Source organism: Phacochoerus africanus, chromosome 8 (genome assembly GCF_016906955.1).
Source record: "Phacochoerus africanus isolate WHEZ1 chromosome 8, ROS_Pafr_v1, whole genome shotgun sequence".
Lineage (NCBI taxonomy): Eukaryota > Metazoa > Chordata > Mammalia > Artiodactyla > Suidae > Phacochoerus > Phacochoerus africanus.
Window position 1 is genome coordinate 103,285,110 of NC_062551.1, and position 19,373 is coordinate 103,304,482.

The 19,373-nt window shown below is 43.2% G+C and overlaps 1 protein-coding gene across 3 annotated transcripts in view; it reads left to right on the forward strand.

Annotated features, from left to right (window-relative positions):
* LPIN2 (lipin 2) overlaps nt 1–19,373 on the forward strand; it is an 87,201-nt gene that overhangs the window by 50,263 nt on the left and 17,565 nt on the right. For all 3 annotated transcript variants that reach the window (XM_047793817.1, XM_047793816.1, XM_047793818.1), the window contains 5 exons: nt 7,064–7,159; nt 8,988–9,289; nt 15,641–15,748; nt 16,369–16,492; nt 17,375–17,705. In XM_047793817.1, coding sequence (XP_047649773.1) covers nt 7,064–7,159; nt 8,988–9,289; nt 15,641–15,748; nt 16,369–16,492; nt 17,375–17,705 — 961 coding nt within the window. The remainder of the gene's footprint in view (nt 1–7,063; nt 7,160–8,987; nt 9,290–15,640; nt 15,749–16,368; nt 16,493–17,374; nt 17,706–19,373) is intronic.

Sequence of the window (19,373 nt, forward strand, 5' to 3'; positions counted from 1 at the left end):
AAAATATAGAGCTACCATATGGGGATTTCCAGCTAGTATCCATGAGGATGTGGGTTCGACCCCTGACCTCACTCAGTGGGTTAAGGATCTGGCATTGCCATGAGCTGTGGTGTCGGTCACAGACGCAGCTCAGATCCCTCGTTGCTGTGGCTGTGGCTTAGGCCAGCAGCTGTAGCTCCGATTGAACCCCTAGCCTGGAACCTTCCATATGCTGCTGGTGTGGCCCTAAAAAGCAAAACAAACAAACAGAAAACCACTGTAATTCGAAAAGATACATGTACCCCTTCACTATAGCACTATTCACAATAGCCAAGACATGGAAACAACCTAAATGTCCATAGACAGATGAATGGATTAAGAAGATATGGTATAGGAGTTCCTGTTGTGTCTCAGCAGTAATGAACCCAACTAGGATCCATGAGGATGCAGTTCGATCCCTGGCCTTGCTCAGTGGGTTAAGGATCTGACATTGCCTTGAGCTGTGGTATAGGTCACACACGCAGCTCGGATCCCACATTGCTGTGGCTGTGGTATAGGCTGGCAGCTACAGCTCTGATCTGACCCCTAACCTGGGAACTTCCATATGCTACCAGTACAGCCCTAAAAAGACCAAAGGAAGAAGAAGATACAGTACATATACATAATGGAATACTACTCAGACATAAAAAAGAACAAAATAACATCAACGCCATTTGCAGCAACACAGATGCAACTAGAGATTCTCATACTAAGTGAAGTAAGTCAGAAAGAGAAAGACAAATATTACATGATATCACTTATATGTGGAGTCTAAAATATGGCACAGATGAACCTGTTTACAGAACAGAAATGGACTCTCAGATATAGAGAACAGACTTGTGGTTGCTAAGAGGAAGGGGGGAGGGAATGGGATGAACAGGGAATTTGGGTTAGTAGATGCGTTAAATTTAGAACAATGAGGTCCTACTGTATATAGCACAGGGAACTATATGCAGTTTCTTGAGATAGACCATGATGGAAGATAATGTAAGAAGGGAAATGTATATGTATGTATGACTGTATCACTTTGCTGTACAGCAGAAATTGGCACAGCATTGTAAATAAACTATAATTTTTAAAAAGTTTTTAAATAAGAAACCACAAAATAATCACCTTGGAGAGTGTTTATGCCAACTTGGTGCCATCTCTCAAAATATTTTTAGTGTTTTTCCTTTGTGGTCTGCATATTCTTATAAGTATTCTCACTACTGGCACAATTTAATGTTAAGATTAACTTTTTGGAAAGACCCAAACTCCCTTTATAGTCAGATCAAGAGACTGAAGTAAGTAGTCATATTAGGAAATGTCATATTTGATCCCTAAAAATAAGGGTTACAAATAGAAAGCAAAACATTAGCTTTTATAAAATGGTTTCAAAACAGACTTTGAATTTGCATCCTAAAGAAGTGTCATTCCATTTTCCCAGCTGCATCTGGATAAATAGATAACCTCCAGAGATGAAAATTTTGGAGGATGATACTGTTTGAATCTTTTATTTTTTATTAAAGATAAAATAATTTTTATTTCCTTTAAATTGCTTAACTTTTTATATACTAAATTAATCAAATGATTATTGTAATGATATTATATGTCTAACTTCTAGTTGAATAAATTTAGTTAAGTCATCCTGAGAAACTTAAAATTTGGCATTTTGGAATGAATTTAGTTTTTCCCTGACCCCTTTGCTTACAGTGTAGAAGAAAAATTTGTTTTCTTTCATTGTTCAGTTCTCCCATAACTTTTTCAGTTAGAAATATTCTTCCTATGATTGTGGAAGAAACTATTATTATTACAGCTGTTTAGAACCTTCAGTGACTCTAGATGCTTATGTGACTTTAACTAGTTTATTATGAAAAAAATCTAAAAACTTATCTGGAAGTGTATTAGCCCAGGAATTTGTTGTACTACTTTGTTTTAGAGGAGTTAGCGTTCATGTCATACCCAGCTTTTTTTTCCAGCAGTAAATATTCCCAGTAGTAAAGCGTTAAGAAGGCTGGCTGGGAAATGTGTTAGGGTTAATGTTTATCCTATAGAAACTATTTTATGCAGCCCTTTCTTTTAAAAAATAAAGGAAAAAAATGAGTTTTTGTTTAAACATTTTACTAACATTTCTTAAATTACATAGGGATTTTTAATATATGATTTTAAATTTTATATTCAATTCTTGGTTGCCTATTTTTCTCATTTTCTTTTATAGTGTTACCTTTTTTACAGCTTTGGGGTCTTTTTTTGGGGGGGTTGCTTTTTTTTAAGGGCTGCACCCACAGCACATGGAGGGTCCCAGGTTAGGGGTCCAATTGGAGCTACAGCCGCCAGCCTACACCACAGCCACAGCAATGTCAGATCCAAGCCACGTCTGCGACCTACGCCATAGCTCATGGCAATACCGGATCCATAACCCACTGAGCAATACCAGGGATGGAACCTGGAACCTCACGGTTCCTAGCTGGATTTGATTACGCTGCGCCATGATGAGAACTCCTATAGCTTTGTTTTAAAATGAACACAGTAGGAGTTCCCTTCATGGCTCAGTGGTTAACGAATTGGACTAGGAACCATGAGGTTTCTTTCGGGTTTGATCCCTGGCCTTACTCAGTGGGTTTAAGGATCTGGCGTTGCCATAAGCTGTGGTATAGGTTGCAGACGTGACTCGGATCTGGCATTGCTGTGGCTGTGGCATAGGCCGGTGGCTACAGCTCTGATTAGACCCCTAGCCTGGGAACCTCTCCATATGCCGTGGGTGCAGCCCCAGAAAAGACAAAAAAAAATTTTTTTAATAAAATTAACACAGTAAACTGCATATATTCCAAGGCTGTAACTTGATAAGTTTAAGCATATGTGGAGTTACCATTGTGGCTCAGTAGGAACAAACCCTACTGGTATCCACGAGGATGTGGGTTCAGTCCTGCTCAGTGGTTAAGGATCTGTCATTGCCATGAGCTGTCATGTAGGTTGCAGATGTGGCTTGGATCTGGAGTGGCTGTGGCTGTGGTAACGGCCAGCAGCTATAGCTCTTATTAGACCCTAGGACCCCCTAGCCTGGAAACTTCCATATATATGCTGCACATGCGGCCCTAAAAAATAAAAAAAAAAAAGGTATGTGTCATGAAGCCACCACCACCACAGTCAGGGTATGGAAAGCTTAGTGGTCCTGTCGTCTTACTCTCCTCTTCAGTCTGTTTTTCATGATGTTGATGTACATATTTTTTAACTAAATAATTTTAGATGTACAGTAGGTGTAAATGCAGTTTTAAAAGTTTCCATGTATCCTTCATCCAACCTCTTTCCCTCATGTTCGCATCTCACGTTGTCGTAGTACAGTTATCAGAACCAGGAAATTAATATCCATTTAAGCTATTAGCTAGAGATCTTACTACGACTTTATCAGTTTTTCCGCCTCTGTCTGTCTGTTTTGGGAATCATTCTTCTCATCCCATATTCTCTAAGTTCTATCTTTCCTTATGACCTTGACTTCTGAAGAGTACAGAGAAGTTCCAGTGTAGGTTGTCCCTCTGGTCAAGTTAGTCGGATATGTTCTCACTTTGGGGCAAGTAACACAGTGTGGGGGTGGGCTTTTCCTGGTGCCTTGTCATGCTGCCGTGTCTCATCACCGGTGAGCTGAGCTATGATAACTGGCTGAATGGTGTCTCTGAGGCTTCTCCACCATGAATTTACTTGAGAAGAAACGAGACAATGTGAATATTTCGGATCTCATCATACTTCTGCCCTTGACGAGCATACGTGGGCGAGCTTTGCCTGCAAGGGTTACTGCTGTGGTGTTTCCCAGAGGGGGATTTTGTTTCCATTCCTTTTGCTCCATTTATTAAGTGATGTTGTTCTTTCTCGAAGAGCTTTTCTTACTTAACTATTCAGTTATTTACTTAGATCAGTATGGACTCCTGAATATTAACTTTACCCTGTGGGTTATAATCCACTGGCGTTATTTGTGTAGTTTCTCAGGTTGTCCCAGATTTGCTTATTGGTACCTCCTTCAATTCGAATCCTTTTAAAATGCTCCCATAGTTTTTTGAGCATTTCCTTACTTTCTGGCACCATGAGATTCCAGAAGAATCTACTTTCCCTGCCTTGGCCCCAGGATTACTTGTATTCCTCCAAGGAGCTTTGGTTGCTTTTACTGGATTGGAGAATCGTATCTTGAACAAAGATCTGGTCACTAGGTGTGCTCATTAGTCTGAGGTGTATCTGCTTCCAGGTCTGCTCAGCTGGCCCTGTGTATGTACATCTCACACCCAGGTCGACATGACATCTGTCTGTAAGAATCGGGAGTTCCTCCCCTCCCACCCCATCACCCCCAGTTCTCCTGATTTGTAGCTTCTTTCTTTGACAGTGAGAAGCATGCCTCTCATTATCCATAGTATATTTACGTATTTGTTCAATCCTAGAATACACATAATGTAGTTTCAAGGTTACTATCCCACATGTCTGTGATTTTTAAAAAAGTAACTGCTGTACAGTATTTGTTAACAGTTTTTTTTTTTTTGTCTGTATGCTTATAAATCTGTAGTCAATATAGTTTTCAAAGTTACTTAGGTTAGTTTACTTCTTCCCTTCATTGTGGTTGTGTTACTCCTACATAAGGTTTTTATAACAAGCATTTGACAACATATGACAACTAACATTCTTTAAATAGGATGTTACTTCTTCCATCTCTCCCTGGCTCCTGGAATGATGGAGCTGCCTTCCATGACTGGATGTGAACCAGCCTCAGTCTCTGGTCAGAAGGGATCATTGGTCCACTCAGCAGACAAGCAGTTGTTCCCACCAGGAGGGCCTACAGAGCTGAGGACACTGAGATTATGGTCTGTGTGACTTAGGGCTATATTACACCTTTCTATATCCCCCAAACAGCTTAAAACCAGAGTTTACGGGTTATCCGTAAGTTTCAAAAATTGATATTTATTTATTATTATAAAATATATAAAATTATTTATTGACAGACTACAGATATACACTTTTTTTTTTTTTTTTGCTATTTCTTGGGCCGCTCCCGTGGCATATGGAGGTTCCCAGGCTAGGGGTTGAATTGAAGCTGCAGCTGCCGGCCTACACCAGAGCCACAGCAACGCGGGATCTGAGCCGCGTCTGCAACCTACACCACAGCTCACAGCAACGCCAGATCGTTAACCCACTGAGCAAGGGCAGGGACCGAACGCGCAACCTCATGGTTCCTAGTCGGATTCGTTAACCACTGCACCACGACGGGAACTCCTACACATTGTTTTTTAAGTGCTAAGTTAGGTTTGATATATATAAACATGCCTCGCTTTGCATAGTAGTAGAGACCACAAAACTGGGCAAGCCAAAACCCTGCAGAAGGAGGCTTAGTCAGTGAGGGAGATTGGGATTGGTCCATGACCTTTATAAACTATCGTTAGAACTTTAAAAACTCTTACTATGAGTTAAAAATGTATAGGAAAATGAAAAATAGTAAAGTGATATTTAGCACATTGCAATTTAACAGCGAGAACTAAAATGTCGTATTTCTTTGTAAAAGACTTGTCAGAAGTTGTTCAAAAGTGCTTGCCTTCTTGGAGTTCCCTTTGTGGCGCAGTGGAAACGAATCTGACTAGGAACCATGAGGTTGCGGGTTGGATCCCTGGCCCCAGTGGGTTAAGGATCCGGCGTTGCCGTGAGCTGTGGTGTAGGTTGCAGATGCAACTTGGATCTGGCGTGGCTGTGGCTGGCTGGCAGCTGTAGCTCTGATTTGACCCCTAGCCTGGAATCTTCATATGTCTCAGGTGTGGCCCTAAAAAGCAAAAAATAATAATAAAAGTGCTTGCCTTCTTGATGTAACACCTACGCTGTGGAGCAAGCAGCTTCTCTTTGCCTTTGCAAGTTGCCCTACTCCTTCTGATCTGAGTTGACACTAACTTCCAGTTTTTCACCTTTGAGCTTTGCATGTCATGAAGCAGCTCTAGGAGTTGCTCTGACTTGAAGCTTTTGCCTGGGTACTTTCCTCTGGGTCCTCATCCATCATTTCTGCCGCTTTCCTCTTCTGTGGGATGAGCTTACCTCCAGGTTCCTCTGGCTGCACGTCCGAGTCTCCTGTTCCTCTTGGTCAGCTATTTCTTCTTTAACTTCTGATATTCGGTTTGAATATTACTTCCAGTACTAGTACCATTTGTTTCTTGACTGTACTTTGATCTTGGCCAGTTTCCTCTTTCAATCATTCATTTTATAAAATGTCACCTGGGTTTATGTTTATCACTGGGAGACCAGGAGCAACAGAGCTACACACTTTTGCCTTCTGTGCCTGAATGAACTGAGTGACAGGTGAGCTGGGACTAGTTACCGGCAGGCTGAAAAAGTGATGAGATAATGGGATGGGCATCTGTTATTTATGTACAGTTGCCCCCTTTATGGGTTCTGCATCTGTGGATTCAACCATGGGTCAAAAATACTTGGAAAAAACTTTTTCCAGAAAGTTCCAAAAAGCAAAACTTGAATTTGCTGCATGCTAGCAAATATTTATGTAGCATTTACATTGTAGTAGGCATCATAAGTAATCTAGAGACAATGTAAAGTATATGGAGGATGCTTGTAGTTATATGTAGCACTATGCCCTTTTGTATATAAGGGGCTTGAGCATGCTTGGATTTCAGTGTCTGCAGGGGTTCCTGGAATCAGTCTCCTGTGGACACCGCGGGATGACTGTTGTGACCTGTGGGTGGAGGAGCAGGCAGTGCCATGTGTACTTTGTGCAGTTATGCAGTTAACGTACTGTGGCTGCTGAGATTTATGTTGATTTGAACCTCGAACTGTGAGTCCTGGCTGTGTTGTAACCTCTGTAAGTGCTCAAGTGTGTGTTAACACTGACATTTCCCCAGTTTCATGATATTTGGGAAATTAAGTATTTTTAAAATTTTTGCTATGAAGATAGGTGATAAAGCATTTTCTTTCAGTCCTTGGTTACTTGTCCCCTTCGCCACCAGGTTGTATGGTGAAGGGCAGGAGGTGGGGAGCCCCAAGTCTAGGCTGAGTGAGAGGCTCTTAATGCTAAGTGGCACCTTGTTTCTCCTCTTAGATCGACATAGAAATCAATGGCGATGCGGTGGATCTTCACATGAAGCTGGGGGACAACGGGGAAGCTTTCTTTGTGGAGGAGACTGAAGAGGAGTATGTAAGTTGTAGGGTCACAGCCCACTACCCACTGGTGTTCAGGCCCGTGCGTGCGCGCTTGTGTGGATGACTGCTGAAGGTTAGACAAGCCATGTTTTAGGTGGAAGAGCTGGGTGGTCAGGAAGGAGCCAAGGGTGCAGGATGTGCCCGCCCCTTGCGACAGAGGCACTGTTCTCCTGTGCCCAGTGCAAGTTCCTAGGTGACGTCTGTAGAGTGTCCACCTCGGCCAGAGGACACTCAGCTCTAGCTGTGTAATCACAGCCATAACTCTTCAGGACATGTTTGCCATTTAAACTTGGGAAACATGTTTGACGTTTTCATTGGGGACATTACGTCCCGAGCCCTGAAAAGAATAAAATCTCAGTAAAAGCAATGAGTTTCAATTTGTTAAGGATATGGAGCTACTGTTTTTTGGTTTTGAAGATGAACTACCAGTTTGATGTCATAAATTCACAAAGAAGAAATAAGCAACAACAGAATGAAATTGTTTGTCATTTTTTTCATTTACGCTGGAAGCCCAGGGCGTCAGTACTTATATGTAAAGCAGCAGTGAAATTGCGACTGTGAAGGAGAACCCTCGCAGACCGCAGACCACATACCAGCATTCCTCTCAGTACCTTAATTCCTTGTTTTTATGTTACCTTATTTGCATTTTCTCAGCCTAAAGAAAAGCTTTCCTAATCAGACTGAGGCAAAAGGCAGATTGAAACAATAAGTGAGTTATTGCAAGAATAAAGCATTTTTTGATATAACTTATACTGCTGTTTGGCTCCCTGTAAATCAGCAGATACAGTGAGAGGCCTGGGTTCTCTGTGGTTTGTTACCCGCTTCTCATGATCAGTTCAGGTGATTCCTTTCAAAACTATGCTTATGCAGTTCCCATCGTGGCTCTGTGGTTAATGAACCCAACTAGTAACCATGAGATTGCAGGTTCAGTCCCTGGCCTTGCTCAGTGGGTTAAGGTGAGCTGTGGTGTAGGTCGCAGATGCGGCTTGGATCTGGCACTGCTGTGGCTGAGGTGTAAGCCGGCAGCTGTAGTTCCAATTTGACCCCTAGCCTGGGAACCTCCATATGCCACGGGTGCAGCCCCAAAAACACAAAAGACAAAACAAAAAACCTATGCTTAGCAAGGTCAACTTGAAGAGTGTCAGCTTTCCATCCAGCCTTTTTTTCCTATTTTGTGTGAGACCAAATTGACCGGTTTTCTTTAGCATGACATGTTTTTCTTTAAAAATTTATTTCATCCAACAATACTGGAATTACCACTCTGTGCCACATACTGTGAATAAAACACCAGCCTGCTCTCCAGGAGTTCAGTGTCAAGGGGGACAAACATTACCAAAACCCACCTGGCTTCCATTTCCTTTTCTTGTTTCTCTCCCTGTTCTCATTTAACTGTCATCCACCTCCCTTCCAAGTCAGAAGTTCTAGATTGAACTTTATCCTTTTATTAGCTGCCCGATAGTCCGTAGCCCGGGAGTACCGCACCACCTCTCCCCATCCTCTCCCTGAAAAACACTCAGGCACCCCACCCCGTCCCTGCAGCAAGCCTACTGGCTCTGCTCTGGTTGGAGCTTTCCCACGCTCCATGCTGGCCTGGCTTGTTGGCTCCTCCACTGGCTTCAGCAATGTGGACCCCAGTGAGCTAATGCTTAGCTGGGCACAAGGGGGTGAAGTCCCCTCCAGGGAAGGGGGCAGAGCCATGGGTTCAATGCAATTTTCTGACCTTTGGGAACTAGGTAAGTGTTCTTTCTGCCACCTGCCAAGAAAGCATCATTTTGACTGGCTGTACAGTTTGACAACTTTTATTTCTCTGTGTTCTCTTTAAGGAGAAACTTCCTGCTTACCTTGCCACCTCACCCATTCCTACTGAAGATCAGTTCTTTACGGATATTGACAGCCCTCGGGGGAAACCAGGGGGGAATGAAAGGCCACCTCAGAGCTCTGACATCTCCCCCGTCCTAGAAACGGAGACAGTTTTTGCCCCCAGTTCTGTGAAGAAGAAGAAACGGAGGAGGAAGAAGTGCAAACAGGACAGTAAGAAGGAAGAGCAGACCGCTTCCCCCGCTGCTGAAGATGCCGTGGGCGTGGACCTGAGCTCAGACGAGGACAAGGGGCTGCAGGCAATAAGGTAGGCGCGGGGTGGGGCTCCTGTCCTCCAGGTCTGCAACCTGATCCTTGGGCCTGTTCTTCCCTTTGTGACAGTTTATCACGAATCAGGCAGGAGAGGCACTTTCTTTTTTACTTTCTGCAGCTCTTCAGACTATGTGAAAAGTCCTTGCTGTGCACACAGCAGTGTGTTTCTTTTCACCCAATAAATTTCCAAAAGCCAAGCAAATCATAAGTCATGTAAGAAGATCTGAGCTAGCGACTTGCCCCTGAGCAGGCGGATGCAACATCAGGCACATTTCTTTTCCCAGTGGTTGGTTTTCCTGTCTATCTATTCCTGAGTTAAAGGTTGTTCATATGAGTTTATCATCAGAACATCCTAGTTAGTTGAGGAGGAAAGAGGGTTTTGTTTTTGTTTTGAAGTGAGAAATTGTTTGTGTGTGTGTGTGTTCTTAGGGCTGCACCTGTGGCATATGCAGGTTCCCAGGCTAGGGGTCTAATCAGAACTACAGCTGCCGGCGTGTGCCACAGCCACAGCAATGCCAGATCCAAGCCGCGCCTGCGACCTACACCAGCAGCTCACTGCAACGTTGAATCCTTAACCCCCTGAGCAAGGCCAGGGATGGAACCCAAAACCTCTTGGTTCCTAATCAGATTCATTTCTGCTGCACCACGACAGGAACTCCGAGAATCTTGATCACTACTTATTTGTCAGCTCAGTAGAAGAACTAAAAAGTTCTGGGGTGTAAAGGTAACAATTTGGAGGAGTTTTATGTGTTTTTTCATGCACGATTTGTAGGCTGTCTTCTACCTGTTCCACTCAGTGCTGGCCCTGGCGCAGGATGGGCCATAGGTGTGTCCATGGGCTGGTTCTTTTCCTTGGTGACTGCTGGACAAGTGACCCTGAATTTCCAAACCCTTATTGAGTTGGGGTTTGGAGAAGGTGGCTTCATGAGGGAAATGCCAGCCCCTTGTCCGCTTTCACCTCCACTGCTGGAAGGAGAGTTCGTGCCCTGCTCCCTGGGAAAGTTACTGCTGCTGAATTCTCTGCACATAGGGAAGGATGGGAAATAACACTTTCTCTAGTTCTGAAAACCCTTTATATACCAACCTTGGAGTTAAGTGTGTTTTTTATTTACCAAGGTTTTGTTTTAAATAAGTCAGGGGAAAGAAAAACTGTTATTTAAAATGTTACTGTAATAATTATGCTATTAGTGAATAGCATAGTATAATAATCCCTTTTTGGCAAAACTGTTAACTCATTTCCTAAAATCTTAACATCTGGAATGTAAATCCCAGAACATGTTCCTACACTGAGTAATAATCTTTAATGTGTGAAATTGTTCAACTCATCAGTGGTCACATTGTGATTCTCACTCCCCCCACCCTGAACATATGAGCCCTGAATTTCCATTCTGGTTGAAGGCAGAGTTCCTCTGTTAGAACCAAACAGCAAAAGACAGTAGTGAGAAAGTACTTTAGACTAGAGGATTGTAAACCGTACCTATAAAGACTTTGTTTGTTTTGTCAGTGTCAGGATACTAGCTGGGAAGGGCTTAGTTATAACCATTCTACACTCTACTTTTATATCATTGATTCCCAAAGAATTTTAAGTGAATGAAAAGTACCACAGTTTCTTAAAAATTCTTCCTACCCTTTTCTTCCTGCTTTCAGTCTCTTAGGGGTTCTCGTTCACTTCCCTAGGAGTACAAACTAAGAGATCCTTTCATGTCTTCCATTGTGTGATTTCAGTAGTTCCTTTAAAAGTTTTGGCTTAATTATAATGTATAGGTGGGCAGGAAATGTGTTCTTTTGAGGAAAACTTGAAATACACATACATGTAAACTTTATTTGGATTAGCACTGTAATATACTCCCTTAATCACCTTGATTCCTAGAAATATTTTTTCCAACTAAAATTCTTCCAAGATCTACCAGGAAAGTCACTGAAGTAACACTTTTGCCTCCAAAGTATTCTTGTCCTTTGTTATCACACAGTAGAGCAGCGTTTAGAACTCTTGAACAACCTGCAGCTTTGGTTTAAGAAGTTAAAACATTTCTGAAACATAAAAAGCCACCTGTTTAATGCCTAAGAATTATGATCCAAAGGCATTCTGTAAATGAGTGCTGTAAGTGAACGCATGGCAGGAATAATTAGTGCATGCCCTCCTTTTCCAGACTGTGTGAAAACGCTGTATCAGCTAGACCTGCAGGAACGCTAGTTTGGTTGGCAAGAGTCCTGGCAGGGTGTGTGCTCAGGCATGCACTGAACTGGATGGTCTGAACATGGGCCAGCAGCCTCTTGGTCACTCTGGGCCTTCCTTTCCTAATCTATGAAATGGATCATTGAATTCCATGGATTGCCAGACCCTTTCCAGCTCAGCTCCTAGTTCTAGAATAATTTGGAGGAGGATATTTCGGGTCAGAAGTATTAATGGCATGTTAAGCAGCACAGTAAAGAATCGGAGAGAAAAAAGGACCAGGATGTCAGCTGCTTCTGCAGTTGTGGGATCCACAGGTGATGTTGGGACTGCACATTTGTAGCTTTCAGATACCTTCTTCTCAGCCCCTACCAGGTAGGAGAGAAATTTTGAAAAAAATACCTAAAATCGGTTTTATTTTTGTCTTGATTATAAATAGCATTCTTTTAAATTCTTTATTTTTCAAGGATGTCATTGATAATAGTCTTAAGGTTAAGTCAGGTTCCTGGAAGGAAGCAGAAGAAAGATGAAACCGCCTTTTTTTTTTTTTTTGTATTTTTCTAGGGCCGCACCCATGGCATATGGAGGTTCCCAGGCTATGGGTCTTATCAGAGCTGTAGCCACCGGCCTACACCAGAGCCACAGCAACGCCGGATCTCCAACCCACTAAGTGAGGCCAGGGATCAAAGCCGCAACCCCATGGTTCTAAGTCGGATTCATTGAGCCATGATGGGAACTCCAAAACCACTTTTTAAGGCTGGTTGGTGTTGTACAGCCACAAAAAACTTCGTGATAGAAGCTGGAGAGCTTTCAACTGCACAAGGCTTTCTGTGAACTATAACTGGTGAGTCTCTCCTGAAGGAGGGCTCCTGGCTTGAACAGCATGGAAGCCTTGTTTGTCATTCCAGAAGGTGGGTGGGTGGATAAACAGTGCACCAGGGCACATGCAGCCCTTGGAAAGGAAGAGACTGTTGGCGCTGGATGAAGCAGTGTCAGCCTTTAGTGCAGATGCACAGAACATGCCATTCATGGAACTGCTTTCAATACGTAGCAGCAATAACATGGCATTTAGGACGATACCATCAGAGATGAATCTCTACTTTTAATCCACCAGAGCAGGCTGACTCAGAGTTAGGTCTAAGAGCTAGGTGCAGGTTCTGGGAACTGACAGGCACACTGAGGCCTCGGGCCGTGTCAGCCTGTGGCCCCGAGGCTCCTGGCCTCTCCGCACGCATCCCAACACAGGGAACAGAGCAACATTGCCTGGGTCCCTTCTGTTCTACCGTGACGTATCTTTGATGGGAAGCATCCCGGATGCAAAAGCATATTTAAGCGATGAGTCACATGGAGGCTGAGGGTCAGCACTTGGTCAGCAGTCAATGAACTCCGGCCTGGGACTTAGCTGCCCTGCCTCTTACACGCTCCCACTTAAATAGACAGAAACTCACCTAGCCCCTCTAACTTATCATGTGTAAATAATTCAGCCTTCTTATTTTGACTTTCTATTGGGTTTTGTCCCTATTTTTAAAAAACTGAGGTATAACTTACATACAATAATATTCATAGATCTAAGAGTGCAATTCAGTGAATTTTGAGGTCTTACCTGTCACCTAACTTCTGTTGGCTTTTGAGTGAGAAAAACTCTTGTGTGCCAAAATGATGCTGAACTTGAAGCCATGATGTTGAGGTGCATCTATGAAGCCTGATATGCTCTGGACCCATTTCATGTGTCTTGACCAGTTGAACCTCCCCTCACACCCTGACCCAGTGTGAGACCGTTTGTCCTGCTGCAAATTCTCTTCTGTTCAGCGTGAACGTGTGTTTTTGTCCTGTGCTTCAGCACAGATGTAATCAGCGTTCATGCTTTTTCTCCGCATTCCAATCTGAACACTCCCTTAGTCACATATTTAAGTTACCCTGTCACTGGCGGCCTCACCGGCTGCCTCTTCTCAGGCACGTGTGCCTTTTTGAACGTGCTTACTAGCAGGTTTTCAGAACTTCTGTTTTAGTCAGTGAATCAATCACAGGACTTAAGAGAACCTCAATATCAGCAACTTTTTCCATCACTCTGATGGGTCTAAAGTAATGGGCTCTACTTTTGTCAGGATTTGCCCAGAGAAGACCACGCCAACCTTCGTGGGCTTGTAGGTTCTTAGTGGTGCCTGATCTCTCTCAGTATTTTGTTAAATCCAGTTTGCATTACTGTACTCTTCTTGGCTTACCTTTTTAATACTGTGGTGAAATATGTTCCAAAAATAAAATAACTTGGAATAAAAAAATGTTCTATGTGTTTACATTGCTCTTTTCAAACTACAAACTTATGAATAGTAATGGATCGACCCTCTGCTCGCCTCTCAAATTTAGCAAATAAGGACTGTCCATAGCATCTGATTTTCCCTGTCTGCTTCTACCATTTGAATTTCCTCTCTCACGAAATAGACTATTGGAGTTCCCCTGTGGCTCAGCGGATTAAGGACCTACCTGACATAGTGTTCATGAGAATGCAGGTTCGATCCCTGGCCTCACTCATCGGGTTAAGGATCTGGCATTTCAGCAAGCTGTGGACAGTTGCGGCTCAGATCCCACATTGCTGTGGTGTAGGCCAGCAACTGCAGTTCCCATTCGACCCCTAACCTGGGAACTTCCATATGCCATAGGTGTGGCCATAAAAAGAAAAAATTAAAAAATAAAAGACCATTTTTATCTGGATTTCAGCTTTTTTCGAGTAGATCTTTCCCTTTCAGTGAGGTAGTATGTCGAAGTTTAATCCTTCTGAGGGAAAGAAGGCTAGAATAAAAACTTAAATTAGAAAATACAACTGTGTGGAGAAACAGTTGTATGTCAGGGCATGTTAAGATACAAAGAAGAAAAATATTACAAATTACAATTAATAAAATGGTTTCTATCCCTGTTTTTAGTCTAACACTTTAAGTGATACAGTTAAGTCCTTCTGCATTTAATATCTATCCTGGTAGAACATTGGAGTTTTCTATAAAAAGCTGATAAATGTGTATAAAAATTCTGCAAATTCAAGAAAACCAAAGGGTAAATTATTTAAAATTATGTTAACATTAGTTCATTCTCCTATAGTTCTGAGGTTTTGTGAATGAATTTTAAAAGCATTTCTCATACTTTGATGTCATCTTCCTCACATCCCCACATCATGTACATTCTGTAAGTTAGAGAAAGTTCTCAGGTCAGTGCTTGGGCTGTGAACCAAGAGTTTAAGTGAAGAGTTCTTGGGGGAGGGGGTGGTTGTTGGGGTTTCTTGTTTTTGTTTTCTTTTTTGGCCGCCCGGTGGCATATGGAGTTCCCTGGTCAGGGATCAGATTCGAGCCCCAGTTGCGATATACACTGCAGCTGCAACAGCATGGAGTCCTTTAACCCACTGTGCTATGCTGCGGATTAAACCTGCGTCCTGATGCTGCAGAGATGCCGCCAATCCCATTGCACCACAGGGGGAACTCCTTAGGGTATTCTTAAATTTTTGAAATGTGGTTTTTGTCTTCAGCTGTTTTCCTTGCTGACATTTTCTATAATAGTCAGGAGTGTTTGTAGCAGGAAACCTGAAATAGGGTTTTATTACCTCAGTGTTGTAAGGATTGAATGAAATACAGTAGAGCCTTACTTTGCTTTTTGTAACATTTGAATCAATTACCCCTAAGAGATGTAAAAATAATTTTTTTTTAAGTTTTTTAATGGCCAAATCTGCAGCATATGGAAGTTCCCAGGCTAGGGGTCAAGTCAGAGCTACAGCTGCTGGCCTACAACACAGCCACAGCAACTCGGGATCCGAGCCGCATCTGCAGCATACACCACGGCTCACAGCACCGCCAGATCCCTGGCCTACTGAGCCAGGCCAGGTATTGAACCTGCGTCCTCATGGACACTAGTTGGGTTCGTTACTGCTGAGCCACAATGGGAACTCCAGAAGAAATTTTTCATCACATTTTTTCCGTCCCAGTTGTTTGTGCCATACTTAAATGGTGACTGCAGTATGTGTGGCAGGTGTGTCAGTGAAACCCCTTCTCCTTCCTCTTTTCCCTTTAAGAGAGTTAGTTATTAATCATTTGGCTTTCCTCGTTTGTATCATTTAGATGTGTTGATTAGAAGTGGGGGATATTTTAAAGCTGACCTAAATGTCATTGTTCCTGCCCTCCCCCCCCTTCACAGAGGATCTTCAAATGCTTCCTTAAAGGAAGAAGAATATAAGGAGCCTCTGCTCTTCCACTCAGGAGATCACTACCCTCTATCTGATGGAGACTGGTCCTCTTTAGACAAGTAAGTAGTCTTGAAATTCTCTCTTTCTGAAAGGACTAAAGGGCTTTTTTGTTACTCAACAGGACGGTATTTCCATGTCTCATACAGTAGAGGGACGGTGTGTGCTTTTAACACGCATATGGACCTTTCCCCTCAATAATTATTTTGTTCCTAAACTTGATCTGACTTAATTCCCATAGAGTTGGCCAGTGTAGAGACCTGTATAATCAGCATAGAATTTGATCCTCTACAGTTCTTTTCAGTGTCAGCTACTAACCATAACTGCAGTTAATACTGTGAAGAAACATGCAGTCACTCTTATGTGTTCAGATTCAGTTTCTCTCTGTACTAGTTAATTTTAACCCATCTTCCCATGTATTTCCTCTCCTGTAAAATGACCTTATTGATTTCTTGGGAGAATCGACTGGGATAATACATGTTATCAAGGACCCAGGCAAGTCCACAGTGCGCGCTAGTTGGCGTTTTTATTATTATTAAGGAACTCAAGTGGAAGAATAGCCTTAATATCTGCAGATGAAGTGGGCATATTCAAACTTATATTTCTTTTTGTCTGTCAAGCTCAGCCAGACTGGAGTTCCTGACTTTAAGGTCGTCATCGCATTTCTGTCCTCTGTTTGCAGCCCCTACTCCCCAGCAGCATGTCCGAAGAGTGACTCCGAGCTGGAGTTGAAACCGGCCGGGAGCCTGCTCAGATCCGAGTCCCACATGGAGTGGACGTGGGGCGGGTTCCCAGAGTCCACCAAGGTAGGGGTGGTGAGCTTCGCAGGTGCACGCAATGGCAGTCCCTCGAGTGGTCATATGAGTGGACCCAAGTTCACGTCTCCCCTGTTTGCACTGTCTTATAATGGAAGGAATCCAGTGTTATTTTGTGTGTTTGTATTTAGTAAATAATGATGATTGCTGTTTGAGCACTTTAATCAGGAAAATTTTTAAAGTTCCTAAAGGAAACTAAAATTTCCACTGAAATTTTAAATGGGAAATTGCTTGTAAAAGCTTTTTTGTCAGCTTGTAAGGAGAATTTAAAAAGATAGGTTTCTTGACGGAGTTCCTGTTGTGGCACAGCAGAAACGAAACCGACCGGGAACCATGGGGTTGAGGGTTTGATCCCTGGCCTCGCTCAGTGGGCTGAGGATCCAGCATTGCTGTGAGCTGTGGTGTAGGTTGTGGACGCGGCTTGGATCTGGGGTTGCTGTGGCTCTGGTATAAGCCAGCAGCAACAGCTCCGATTAGACCCCTAGCCTGGGAACCTCCATATGCCACAGGTGCGGCCCTAAAAAGACAAAAATACAAAAAAAAAAAAGAAAATTTCTTGAGAGAAAGAAATGTTTAGACTCTAGTTTTCTAAAAATACATATTTCTTCACTCATGTATGTGATTGCACTGAGATTGGACTGCCTGCTTTTACATTATGTTGGCAGAGCCTTGAGATGTTCCGAGCAGGAGTGCTCAAATACTCTCTCGTTTGAGGTAATTTTCTCCACTGTTTGTGAACTATTTCACACAAAGTACTATAGGTAGTGAATTCGTGCTAAGTTATAAACATGGGCATTTGCATCCAGCTTAAGCAGTAGCGTGTAACAAACCCCTTGAAGTAATTTAATTTTCAAACAATTTACCTTTTTTTAGGTCAGCAAAAGAGAGCGATCTGACCACCATCCTAGGACAGCTACAATTACTCCATCAGAAAATACCCATTTCCGGGTAATTCCCAGTGAGGATAGCCTACTGGGTGAGGTGGCAAAGGATGCGTCCGTGGGGGAGACCGTCTGCACGATTGTGAAGCCCAGGCCCCGGGCCCCAGGGAAGCAAAGGAGCGGAGCAGCCTCTGCAGCTGAGCTTCTGGAGCCTCCGGTCCCTGCTCCCTGGGACACCCACCACCCCCTGCCCCCGTCGTTCGCTGAGGTTCCTTCAGAGTCCAAACCGGCTGCTAAAATTGACTCTCCCTCAAAGAAGAGAGGTAATGGCGGTTTTGCATTGGCCTCGGCGGCTCTGAATCTAGGTGGTTAATTATTCCAGGGTCTCAGGCATACAGGGTGGCCCCGTTACATCTGTGCTCCCCACCCGGCCCGCCATGCACTGGGGGGGGGGGGGCTCTTCGATAGCTTCCCCATCGTTCCGCACGGGCCCCAGGGAAGCGTTTATAGAAAAACTTAGGAAGGCATTAAAATCAGTGAGTGAAATCAACCCCTTTAATGACTAGGTGTGTCAGTTAAGTGAAGAAGAATCCTCAATGATTATGCTTCACAGGAAAAATTACACCTGAAATATCTGGTTAGTTGCGGCCAAATTAAGTACTTTTGTTGCAGTAATATCGGCCATGAATAAAGGAACACTGATTATCAGTATGTGTTCTTTCACTGATTGTTTCCCTTTAATGAACAGAAGATGAGATCCACCTCTTGGCTCAGCAGCTCTCACTTTTGGAAAGTAGTTTACATCCATCAGAACATTCTTACTATTTAAAAGTATAACGTTATCCAGTGATACTTGGTATAGTAAGAGCCAGAACACACTCTGAACACTGGCCTTGGGCCTTATGCCAGGGGAGCAAAACCTTAGCTAAAATACCCATTGTCACATTAAGCCTGCCTCACTTTTTAAAAAATGGTAACACCTTAGGTTAGATGATCACACACTGACTTTATGGATACTTACAGATGTGGATGTTCAGGGTCACTCAGAAACAGTTTATTTAAAAAAAAAAAAAAAAAAATGTAGCAGTTCCCGTTGTGTAGCAGAAACGAATCCAACTAGTATCCATGAGCATGTGGGTTCGATCCCTGGCCTTGCTCAGTGGGTCAGCAATCTGGCATTGCCATGAGCTGTGTGGTGTAGCTCACAGATGCAGTTCGGATCCTGTGTTGCTGTGGTGTGGGCCGGCAGCTATAGCTCAGATTCGACTCCTAGCCTGGGAACTTCGATATGCTGCGGGTGCAGCCCTTAAAAACAGCAAAAAAATAAAGTACAAAATGTAACTGTCACAGGTGTTTGTGTCCACGTGTGCCTACCGGCTGCTTCTCTGCTCCTTCTCTGCTCGGCCCTGAAGTCCCCCACCTGCACCTTGTGCTCAGGAAGGCAAAGGGGGAAGACCCCGCATCAGGGTGACTGTTTTGTTTTAGTCCAGGACATGATGACCCCTCTTCTTGCATGTAGTGTGGGGACTGACTGAAGGTGGGGACAAACTGCTCATCCACTGTGGTTGTGGCCTCATTCTTTTCCCGCAACTTTTTATTATGAAAATCTTTATTCATATTTGTTTTGTTTCTCCACGCACACAGTTTATTTTAAACCCTTTGAGAATAAGTTGCAGGCATGATGACATTTCATCCTGAAATACTTCATTCTCTGCACAACCATGGTGCCACTGTCATCTTAAATCCACAGTCATATGTCCTAAATGTGCCTAGAAGAACTTTTTAACTGTTTGGATTTTTTTTTCCAAACCAAGATCTCATTAAGGTTAACATGTTACATTTGGTTTTTGTGTTTAATCTTTTTTATTTAGAACAGTGTACACACACTCACACACCCCACCCCCACCCCACTACACTTCTTTCCCCCTCTGCACCCATGATACTGACCTTTTGAAGAGCCCAGCCAATGGTCTTGTATTCTTTCCCAGATT